This window comes from Ciona intestinalis, unplaced genomic scaffold, assembly GCF_000224145.3.
Source record: "Ciona intestinalis unplaced genomic scaffold, KH HT000071.1, whole genome shotgun sequence".
NCBI lineage: Eukaryota > Metazoa > Chordata > Ascidiacea > Phlebobranchia > Cionidae > Ciona > Ciona intestinalis.
The window spans coordinates 1-12,005 of NW_004190393.1; the positions used below are offsets into that span (position 1 = coordinate 1).

General features: G+C 34.6%; 2 protein-coding genes across 5 annotated transcripts in view; one reads left to right on the forward strand and one right to left on the reverse strand.

Moving 5' to 3' along the window:
• Positions 1-641: 641 nt before the first annotated feature.
• LOC100182868 lies at positions 642-5,510 on the reverse strand. The gene is made up of 7 exons (XM_002120709.3): positions 5,298-5,510; positions 3,075-3,245; positions 2,444-2,503; positions 2,295-2,384; positions 1,622-1,777; positions 1,301-1,358; positions 642-921 (listed from the first exon to the last, which is right to left on the reverse strand). The coding sequence occupies exons 1-7, from the start codon at positions 5,391-5,393 to the stop codon at positions 824-826; spliced, it is 729 nt and encodes a 242-aa protein (XP_002120745.2). The 5' UTR covers positions 5,394-5,510; the 3' UTR covers positions 642-823.
• Positions 5,511-6,601: 1,091 nt separating this feature from the next.
• LOC100185235 overlaps positions 6,602-12,005 on the forward strand; it is an 8,847-nt gene continuing 3,443 nt past the window's right edge. Inside the window, exons 1-5 of one of the 4 annotated variants that reach the window (XM_026838291.1) lie at positions 6,602-6,701; positions 7,669-8,255; positions 8,636-8,819; positions 9,206-9,425; positions 9,729-10,742. In XM_026838291.1, coding sequence (XP_026694092.1) covers positions 7,951-8,255; positions 8,636-8,819; positions 9,206-9,425; positions 9,729-10,075 — 1,056 coding nt within the window. In that variant the 5' untranslated portion in view covers positions 6,602-6,701; positions 7,669-7,950 and the 3' untranslated portion in view covers positions 10,076-10,742. Of the gene's footprint in view, positions 6,702-6,740; positions 8,256-8,635; positions 8,820-9,205; positions 9,426-9,728; positions 10,743-12,005 lie in introns of those variants that run through there. The other 3 variants (XM_009861028.3, XM_002125606.5, XM_018815392.2) reach the window with 3 other exon arrangements.

Consider the following 12,005-nt stretch of genomic DNA (forward strand, 5'->3'; position numbering starts at 1 on the left):
ATGCAGAATTAATAGAAGAGTAAAAAGTGAGGAATAGAGACCAAACATTTAGTGATCTCCTCGTTGTCTGTTCGTTGATCATCGTCGGATTCCTGTAGAATATAACTGAAAACACATAGTTATCATAGGTAGTAAACAAACTAGTAAGAGCAATTGATACAAAACCATTTAACGCCGATACTTTTAGCCTCACTAGGTATATCAATATTCTTATATTTACTGTTATAGTTTTGTTATAAAAACATTTATGTGGATTAATATGTACTATTTTTGCGTTCGTGCAAATAAAATGTATAAACACGAAATTCGAGTAATTAATACTCTCCACAATATTTTACATCCATCCCCGCACTTTTTTGAAGAAAACGATATTTCATTTTTTAGGTATTTCGTGGCGCTATAACATATTCGAAGCTGGATCGGGAGAAAATTCTATAAATATGTTTTTATGACGAATATTAATATTCATAAATAATATTTTTTCGAATTTTAAATTTTTTATTTTAGAATCGGTACCGCTGGGGTCTAGTTTGTAAAGTGTCCAAATTTTAGGTTGGTGGCACCAGTAGAAGGTATCGAAAATGGCCGCTAAAATATCTGTATTCTAGGATCACCTTGGTTAAATATATACTATATACAATGTAATGCCATAGTATAATGAAACCACTTCAGTATATAATATGGTAATGCTTATAAGGTTATGAATGAATGAATGAATGAATGTTAGTCTGCAGACAAACTTTGTACACGATTTATGATTTTATATGATGACAAACTCTCTCCTTTTGCAATTGTTATTAATTGCTGAGTGGATCAACGTTCTCTAACTTTGGAAAGCATTTGCTTCAGTCTGCTTTTCTAACGGAGGGCCAGCTGTTGACGTTGCATATTCATTTTGGAGTACCATGCCTTGCTGTGCGCCTGTATAAGAATTAATTGCAATTATGCGTAGAAACGCACCACGCGTTAGTAATTCACTAAAATGGTTAAAACATAGGTTATAAAATAGGGTGGGGGAAGATGGGACACCTTTAGCACATAAAATCCAAAAATCCTGATCATATTTTAAACAATTAACAAGGGAAATGGTGTCCCGTCTTCCCCCACCCTACTATATAACTGATATAATAGAGTATTTGGGGCTGGATTTATTAGACTAGAGCTTTTGTCAACAAAAGAAATTTAGTTTATAGCCATTTGTGTTAAAAGTGTCTCTCTACTACCGGAACTCCGTTCCAGTAAACATTTTATCAAAAAAAAATTATCTCAGAAACCTGTAGTTATAAAAGGTGATAATTACCAGATGAAACGACGACTTGCTGCGGTGGTTGTTGTACATAAACAACTTGTTGATCGCTCTACAGAAAGGGTATAAATATAAACGTTTTAGAGAATTAAACATAATATAAGGGATAGATTAATTGTTAATTCATAGTGTATTAAGGGTTTCGCAACCACGCTTTTATTTGACACTTTTACTCAAGTAGTTTTTTTAAAGCATGTTTTTAACGCTTTGGTTTTGGTGCTGATTCCTTCTCTTCGTTATTTTAATTAATCTGATCTTCGTTACTGTTTTCAAAGAGATAAATAAAATGGTATGTTATAGTCATTATAAACGTACCCCATTACTTTCACAGCAGCCAGCTCCACAACAACTAAGAGTGCCAATAGCAACGGTATGGTGTGGGCAACAAAAACTAGCGCTCACGATGCAGAGTACGAATGAAATAAAACCAAACGCGGCCAACGCGATGCTTGTTCTTAAATACTCAACATTCTGCAGATATACAGTATCTTGTTTATAAGGAATTACTTAAAAATAGATGCTTGCTTCAAAACGGGAAATTACACAAGATTAGTAAGAGTATAGTAGCATTCAGATCATTCATAATCAGACTTACAAGTGCCAACCAAATAAAGTCTTTACGCTTACTTTTGTTTCTATAGGAAGTTTAACTTGAGAATAATTAAACATAAATGGCTCGTTTGTCCGCTAGGTGTAACGACCAAGCTTATTTTCTCCAGCTTAATGTAAATATGTGTTTTACTGTATGCGTCTTTTAACAACTGTTGTTTTTTTTTCGCTATATATCCTGTCTTTTCGTTTAACATATTTCAAAATCTTCGCTACCGTAATCCAAGAAGAGACAAATTTTTATTATTACATATGTTAATTTCTATTTTAAGTCAGTCGTCAACAAGTTTTAAACGATAATTCGTTTAACTGAAGGATCTTTTACGTTCAGTTATAAGATGAACGTATAAGATTGACAAATTTGGCAAAATAGATTTACCGCGGTGTAAAAGACAAGAGTTATTCCGGCAGCAACTTGTCCAGCTGAGAATACTGCTGCTGTGATGGAAAGACCCATATGAGCGTTTATCTGGATATATAAGTATTATTTTAAAGCGCTGACGAATTTGCTTGTAACACTAAACTTACGACAGATGAAGATGGCCGGTTCCTGCTAGCGAAAATTCCAAGAATACCAGCAATCAAAACCTAGTACGTATATAGGTTTCATATTTAACACTATTCTACCTAATTTATGTCAAATGTGTGTGAACAGATTTCCGTTGCAACATTATAATTATTATAGATGCCTTGACTAAATACAGGTGCATGAAGTCAAATTAAACTTCGGGTCATCCATCCTCCATGCAGTTGCCAAAACAATTAAAAATACTGATATTAGTAGTGAGGAATGAATAAATAAATATGCCCTATTTATCCTCACATGACAGAGCAACGGCAGTCGTTATAACACAGGTGTTCTGTTTCACAGAATTCGTGCGCCCAACGACTTGCGACAAGTTACATCTTACAGCCAATATAGCACGGTGGAGGAAGATGGGACACCTTTTCACTCTATTTTCTCGTTGCATTAGGTTGTAAACAAAGAATAATGCAAATAATTATAAAGCCGTAACCTTACGACTCTCATAGACTGTTTTTAATTATAAAAAAACACGATCATGATATTTGAATTTTATGTGATGGAAGTGTCCTATCTTACCCTATACAGTATTATTGGTAGTAACGTGTGACACGTATAGAAGTTATGTATACTAACCCATATACCAGTCCATAATCCTTCTCCAGCTTTCGGGGAATAGATGGTGAATAATACGTGACAGGTATAAACCGGATAAGAATGACAAACCCTGACTGGCACTTCATTTTTATTTGCCACAAGTACAATACCAAGCACAATGCTTAAAACACCAAGAATCGTTTCCGTAATCTGCCAATAAAATACGTGTCGAGATAACATGTGTGGATCAGTTTAAATAAGTTTATATAAACTTAGATCTTTAAATCACGAGTTCGAGTTTTCTGGTAAGTTTCAATACAAATATAACAGCCTATATGTCGTAGAGTAGGGAAGATGAAAGACTTTTTCATGCTATTTTTTCTCGTCTCTTTTGGCAGTAAACAAAAAACATTAAAAAAATTATATAGCCGTTTCCTTACAACTGCCATATAGACCGTTGTTAATTTTAAAAATGCGATCAAGATACTAGTTTATTATGGGCTAATAGTGTCCCGTTTTGCCCCATCCTATTAAAGATACGATTGCCTTTATTTTAAATGTTACGCTTAATCTGATGATGCCCATTTAGCAGGACAACTCTTGTGTAATGAATTCAATCAGGATCCGGTGCTACAAAAAAGTAACATTCAAAAATCAAACCCAGTCAACGGTATAACATAAAAGATACAAACTTTGCCTAAATGATATCGTCAGTCTCCTATTTAATTGTAAAGCATATACACTGTTATTGAGCACGGTAGTGGTCATACAGATCCTTTTTCGTCGAACAGTTGTTCTTGGCGTTGTTGTTGCTGTTGCTAATAGGGCGATTTTTCCCCGCACTTATCGCAATTCTCATTTTATTTTTTCTTTTATCTCTTGATTGAAATCAAATTATATTATATATTTAGAATTTTTAGACTACATTTTCAGATTTAAAACCGCATGATTAGCGATTAATTACCGATTACTTTACTGTTTGATCAAATGCGCCAAATTCAAAATATACCTTAAACTTTAATAAAATGATTGTACTCTATAAAACATTTTGAACTAAACAAAGTTTTATAAACCATACTGCATACGGTCGCCTAATTTGCGAGTAGTTACCAATTACTTTTCTGTCTGTTTAAAGCTCTAATTCGTGGTTAAAATGTACTATAACATTGATTAATCGAGTGTATTCGATATATTAATTTCATGTACGCTTAGTCTCATAACCATAGTGCATAAAATCGTCCAATTAATTAGTAATTAATGATCATAACGCTTGCGAGTCAAGTAAACTGCCATGCATCGGGAACCCGTTGGTAACAGAGTAATCGGTAACTTTTGGCTTTGTTTACGTTAGTGCGCAAATATAAATAAAAAGTGTATATAGTATTAGTCCCTATATATCTTATTCAAAGACTATAATATCGGGTGCCATAACCGGTAGGCCAGTAGATCCAGTAAGCAGGTTTGTCGGGACAGCGGTTATACTGTCTGTCTGGGCCGCACTTGTTGGTGATTTAAGGAATCCTCACAACGATTCACGCCTGAATAAAACTATTTCCATTTAAAGGACGCATCAAAAACACTACTCTTATACCTTATTATTATTTATCGTAATTGAAACCTTTATTTTTAATTAAACATTATATGTTTAATATTAACTTTTAACATTACCTAATTAGGCTACTGAGTGATTACGGTTTGTCCAAAGTCATGAAAACAAACGTTTTTAAGCGACGACAATGTTAACCAGTGTAAGTTTACAATAAACACATGGTACAGGAGTTGTACAAGGCGTATTTACACATATTCTTTTCCAATCACTCAATCCTCATACGTCATAAGTTTCATTAGTTATAATACATGTATAAATACATTCTGCCTACTGCTCTACAGCCACCAATGGCGACTAGAACCCGTTTTGTTGGTTACTTCAGATTTGTTTTTGATCGAGCCCAGTCGACCGTTGTAGTAAAAGGATTAATTAATATAATAGGGTGGGGGAAGATAGGACACCTTTTTATTTTGTTTTCTCTTTTCATTTGGTGGTAAACAAAGAAAATTCAAAAAATTATGAAACCGTATCCTTACGACTTCCACAGACCGTTGTTAATTCTTTAAAATACAATCAGGCTATTTGGAAATAATGTGTTAAAGGTGTCCTCTCCTACTATATTATACTAATTATCTCCCCACACCCTACTATATTATACTAATTAGTTTAAGCCGTGCTCATTCATTAGACCTATGATCTCTTGTTATACTTACAGCAAGACCCATGATGACGTTCTTATACCGATAAGGGTTCCGACCAGGCACTGCTGGATTAACTATAGAAGCTTGATGGGCACCTACGTTTGCCATTTTGAACAAAATATTTTAAAGTCTGATGTCTATATAAGAAAGTGCTTTATATCAGAATTAATCAAACACATGATTGAGTAATTAGAAAAATACGCCTGGTAAAATAACAGCCATTTAACAAAAAGTAAAGCGGTCATAATAAAAATATCCATTAATCACGAGTTTTCTAGTCAGTTTCAATACAAATATAACAGCTCATATAGTAGTGTGGGGAAAGATGGGACACCTTTTCATTCTAATTTCTTGTCCCATTTACTGGTAAACAAAAAAAATCAATAGATTATAAAACCGTATTCTCACAACTCCGATAGACCGTTGTTACTTGTTGAAAACACGGTCAGGATATTTGGATAGAATGTGCTAAAGGTGTCCCATCTTCCCCCACTATACTAAATCACTCTCTTATACTTATATACCTATCGCTTAAAATCTTATTTCACGTTTGTCACAAAACGTTTACATTTCCAAAGATTTAAATAAAAGCCTTGTTTAAAGCTAGTGCATGGTATTTATAAAGGCAAATGTAAACATGTGACCAATTGCGCAAATAAACGTGAGGTGATATTTTAAACTAGACAACCAACACTCATTCACTATATGCTCTTGCTCTAACACATGCACTGTCGTGACAAAGTCCCGTGCTGCGTAATTTCCTGTCGATATTTTATTTTTAGCATCAGTAATGTTACTTACTGAGTAGTAAACACGTCTTGCAAACTGCTAGTTATGTATTGCTCAATATAAACTTTTTGCATATATGGTAGTTTGGGGGAAGATGGTCTATGTTTTTATTCCCTCTTATCGTCACATTTAGTAGTACACAACAAATATTTATAGAATTATTTAACCGTATCACCATGGCTATATACAAGAGCTTTGTTAATTGTTTAAATACGATTAGGAAATATGGGATATTATGCGCCAAATTTATCCCATCCTAACCTTACCTAATATATGTTTCAATTGATTACATTTTCATATAATATACAGCTGGTTCAAATTATTAAACAATTCAGAATGTTTGCCCGGGCACTGCATGCCACAAGATCATAACCGCAGAAATTGGGATATAGCTGATGGGTTATTCTAAAAGAAGACATGTTTTAATTCCCTTTCTTGTTGCCAAATGGGAATTTGGTATTAAACAAAGAGTATGTATACAGAATTATATGGGCGTAGCCATGGGACTTAAAACGCTATAAATTCTTAAAAATGCGACCAGCAAATATGTGTGTTTAATGCTAACAGTGTACTATATATTTGTTTACTTAATGGAACTATAAACAAAACTGAACCACATTTTAAAAGGTTGGTATTAATAAAGGCTACATTGAAAACGAAATTTTGGTTAAAATTCCGCAAACTTTAAAACCGAAGGCCAAGACGTTTTATTGCGTCATGGAAATATTTCTGTAGGCCTACGCTGTTTAAAATGTTATAACGTAATATTGGTGGTTAAAAACAAGCTGCAGGCTGGAAAAATACAAGCGTTCGTGTAATTTTCCGCCAATATAAAAAAGTTGAGATTTGACAGCCACGCTTTTTTTTACAGTAAGATTTTTCTCGTACAGTGTTTTTAACGAATATGGCATTTTGTTGCCAATATCCTTCTTTTCGTTACTTTCATTTATTTGTCGTTATCGTATTCAAAGATGTTTAAACGGGAATAGCGACTGTTGCTTCGCTATTTACAAAATTGTAGCTGTTAACGTTTCATCTACTACGTTCACATGTACACAGCTACAAGATTAAGTAAATCCACAAACTTTCTTGAATAGTACGGGCACGAGGTGTAACAGAACACCGTATTACAACGGCTGGCATTGTACCGCCACGCCAGAAACGAGTTTCATCCACTCATTTATGAACAATTCTTAGCGTAGCCGTTGATCCAAGGTTCGAAAGAAGGGTTTGTGTGACTGTAAGCGGTGCTGGTTTTCGACGGTTGAACAACTTTTTAACATTTGAATAGACACTGGCTGTGTTTACTTTAGAACGGGAACTCCCCTTTTTCGCTTTGTACAGAAAATGAGATCAACGTGCCCAAAGTATTGTGCCTCGTTAAAGAGTACGAAAGCGTATTAACCGTGCGTTGACACATAGCTGTAGTTTGTTTACGAAGTGTTTATATAAGCAAACTGTACCGTTGACTGTAACTATATTTTGCTAGTATTCTCTTACGCTGTTTAGGAAGTAGACTTGAGCTCCTATTACAGTAAAAAGTAAGGCACCAGTAATGTAGTAATGCGTTTGTAATATGTCTGTTTCATGCCAGATTGAAAAGAGCAAAGAGACACACAACAATTCGTGGTTCAGATTGAACATTGTACTCAAGAGAAGAGCTTTTTTAAGCATCGTCATTTTTACTCTGGCTTCTTATCTATGCATTTTCAAAGTACCAGTTGGTAACTTGGTATACGGAGAAAGGAAAGGCCCAATAGATTGTACATCCCGGAATTACAGCAGACAAGGCAAAACATTTGGAACTCAAGATAGCGCACCTCTAAAACCACAATGCGAGAACTTGTTGTTTAACCTTACGAATGGAGCATGGGTAATGCATAAGGAATACAACCAGAGTGTAATACAGGAAATAGAAACAACGATTTCACTTGTGAGGAAATCGTTAAGTTTTCCGAAGGTTTACTGGCGAAAAGATGGTAAATGTGGCGCAAAAGTAACCTTGCCTGGCGGTAAAACTGCGAGTATGTGCGACCATACCAGCAGCAAGCCATGCTGTTCAAATAAACTAAGTGGAGTATGTTCTAAGGCAGATTCAATGGCTTGTTTTTGTCCGGATTGTTTGGATATGAGAAAGTATATCCACGGGGAAGTGGCAAAGTGGAAACCGAATGACAACCGGTACGTTGATTGATTATAAATACTCTCTCTGGTACGACATTTTAACAGTGCACATATAAACAATACGGCGAACTTTAAGATGTAATTTTTTACCACATATGCTAAATATATACTGGTTTATGATAAATTATGTAAAACTGGAGCTATGTAGTGCAAACAGTTTGGTTCTGAAATTTGAGACTATTGTGTGTTGGAATTTCAACATATGCCCACTGCTATAAGGTGTTATTTTGTTCATGGAAAACAAAAGACCAAGAAATCGTGTTTGAATAATTAAGCGTGGAAAACCTGAATGTAACATTACAGTTGTACCATAGTACACTTCAGTATACTATGGTTTTACGCTGTACGGTTATGACTTATTTTAAATACGCCTACAGGTGCCGGATGATTCATTATAAACCACACGAAGCGTGTGCTGTGTTAAACGCCAATACAATAAGAAGGAAGTTCTATTTTGTCGGCGATTCTTTGATACGAAACACGTTCCTTGGTCTAATGATATCTTTAAGTGGTCGAACTGAAGATGGAGCAATGAAAGGATGCACAACTAAAAAAAGCAAAGTAAGGATAACGGAATTCGTTATATAGTAGGGCGGGGGGAGATGGGACACCTTTAACACATAATATATAATTATCCTGATCGTGTTTAAACAATTAACAACGGTCTATGTGAGTCATGAGAATACGGTTTAATAATACTTTTATTTGTTTACTACCAAATGTCACAAGAAAATAGAATAAAAAGGTGTCCCATCTCCCCCCACCCTACCATAAGACAGTTATTCTCTTTTAAACAACCCGTACCCGCGTACAAGTTACCACGTCCGTATATACCTTACTTTATGCTCGTGTGGTGAGGGTGTCCCGTTTTCCCCCACCGTACTATATAGGTACCAAAATTTGTTTTCATATAAATAACGAAAAATTTCAGACAATTTTTTATACAGAATTTGTGTCGTGGAAATCTACAATTCATGTTATACGACTGTCTTGTTGAGACGGCCCAATCTACTGATGACGTCAGTAATACGTCATTATGCAATGGCGGGCATCGAAATTTTGACGTGGAATTCAAACCATATTTTTCAAGCAAATATTCAAACGAGTTCTACAGTTTGGTACAAAGTGTTCTTCATCAAAATGAGACTTACCTTGCTGTCGGTATCGGTAAGGATAGAATTATTTACTTTATGTCTCTTCAAACGCGGTAGGACGTCTCATAAAAGTGTAACAACAAAGAGGCGGAATATATAGCGACAGAACGACAATCGTTACAATATAGTAAGGTGGTGTAAGATGGGACATGACTTTATTCATCTTTCTCTTCTCATTTGGTGGTAAACAAAGAATATTTACAGATTATAACTGTAGCCACATGACTCGAGAACCTTCTTAATTGTTTAATGCAAGCCTTATTTGGTTATGTAGCAAATTAATAGTTCCAAATAAACACGACAACTTATTTTCCAGGTGTTCTGGACCACTGTGACGTGAACAAAGTAATTAACCAATTTCTTAACCCAGCGCTAATGCTGCTCAAACAAGAAAAGGCAAAGTGGCCCAAAATTACGTGGGTGCTGCCTTTAAAAGCGGGGGTAATAAGCCCTTGGAAGTATTGGGGGTTGTGTAACGTTGAAGACGGTTTAAATAGTTTTTCAGCGAGAATGAGAAACTTTCTGGACATAAATGAAATAAAGACGTTTGATTTTAGAAAGTTAACTACATTTGTTTATAGTTACGACGGGACGCATTGTGGCATGGGAGTTAACATTATGAAAGCGCAAATTTGGTTAAATTATATGGCGACTGTTTTATAAAAAGAATAGGTTTTTATAGAGACAGGTTTTTGTAAGTTGGCAAATCGCTTTTTTTCTTATTTGAAGACGTGACAAAATGCCAACTTGCGTTTATAAAGTAGGGTTGGGGAAGTCGATGGAACGTGGTTTAAACAACAGCCTATCTATGAAGTTCTTTAAGAGGCGGTTTTCCTAAATTTTTTAACGATCTTTGTTTACTACCAAATGAAACGGTAAAAGGGAGTGAAAAGGTGTCCCGTCTTCCCCACCCTTACAATACATTACCAGTGTTCGTGTAAAACACTATGCATTTAAAATCTATCCACAGATGGGAACCATATTACCGCCTTGTGGTATACTCACATGCATAAAACTGTACTTTTAAAAACATTTGTTTAAATTACTGTTGTAGTTTGCTTTGTAGTTCCTATTGCGAAGAATGAGTAACGAAAGCAAAACTGGGAGACAATACAGAAAACACTGGAGCTACTCTGTTTATTTAAGTCACTGTAACTAAAAAGTTGTTTTATTTTTGTGTTGGCACCAAATATAATACACCCAGCGTCGTCGTGTCAGATTATGAACGTGTATCTTTTGTACAGTTATATATCAGTGCAGTGGATAAGTTAAGAGTTGAAAGGAAATATACGATCTGTATCAAAAGTGGCTTTACAATGTTGTGCAAAAACATCACAAGCATATTCTACATACAACGGGTTTCAAATATATTGGGACGAAATTGTTAAAATAAGTTGCGGTTACAAGACAGTAGGTATAGGTAGAACAACCACGTTTATATATCGAAATAGGGCAAAGTTTTTAGTTAAATACTATGTGTTGTTTTTGTCCAGATACATTTCTTACGTAAACGCTTTTAAAATGGACAATGTTTTATACATTTACAATTTGTAGAAAATAAATGGTTATTATTAATTACAATAACCGTTTTATATAGCTGTGAAAGCAACACCAAATTAATTATTCAATATATAGTTTGTTTTTTTCGAAGAAAATAGAACAGATAATCAATTTATGAAGGATATGGTTATTATTTTAAATTTTGTTTTAAGTTTGCAAAACAAAAGTATACACGAAGTTATTAATCAAAAAACGAGAACAGTTTTTATATAAATCTACATATTCAGACTAGCTACCGAAGTGATATAATAACGACCTGCTTACATAATCTACAATAAAGAAACACTAAGTTAATAAAAATGCAATAGGAATGCATTACAAAGGTGAATGCAAAGTGTTTAGTAAACAATTGATGGATGATCTGCATAATCACATTTGAACATGAATGATTTTTTTAACTGCAAAATATTTAATCTACGAAAGCAAATGAAGAATGGTCTTAAAGAAAACAGTTTTCTGTGTTTCGTTAAGAATTTATAACCTTTTGAGCAACCTAATCTAAGTCCCCCAAATGGCGACAATTTTCACAAATCACCTGTATGAGAAAATCAAACAGATTTTTTTGGCTAGAATCTCATCCTAAGAACTCTTGGTTATAGTATAGTAACCAGCAATAACTATCACAGATTCTACTAAGAGTTAGTCAATTCATATTTTTTTGCGAAATTTTTACGAAGTCAAAATGTTATTTCTATTCCATTAATCTTGGATAAAGCAGCTTTTAATCTATGTCTAAAACATGCAGAAACCTGGTCTATAATGCAGTCTCTGTTCTGTCAAGTTTTTGCTGTGGTTGTGTAACTAACTGCGTACTGCAACTGTATATAGTTTAGTTGTTTCTATTCCTTTTCAAGCCAAGATTGTGAGGCAATTGCCGGCGTGGAACCCTTCACGTTAAATTGTTTGAGAGTAGATTCTAATTCTTGTTGATTCCCGGCAAATTAAGCAGATATGGCATTGTGCTGTGGCTCATTCATTGGATGAGATGGGGCATAATAACGGTATTTTATGCGGTGGGCATCGATACTTCAAT

Excerpts from the sequence above, each read along its gene's own strand:
- LOC100182868 (XM_002120709.3), bottom strand. The coding sequence starts at position 5,393 with ATGGCAAACGTAGGTGCCCATCAAGCTTCTATAGTTAATCCAGCAGTG. Across the intron at positions 3,246-5,297 it reads ACGTCATCATGGGTCTTGCT|ATTACGGAAACGATTCTTGG; the intron begins GTAAGTATAACA and ends TTTTATTGGCAG. Across the intron at positions 2,504-3,074 it reads GATTATGGACTGGTATATGG|GTTTTGATTGCTGGTATTCT; the intron begins GTTAGTATACAT and ends TATACGTACTAG.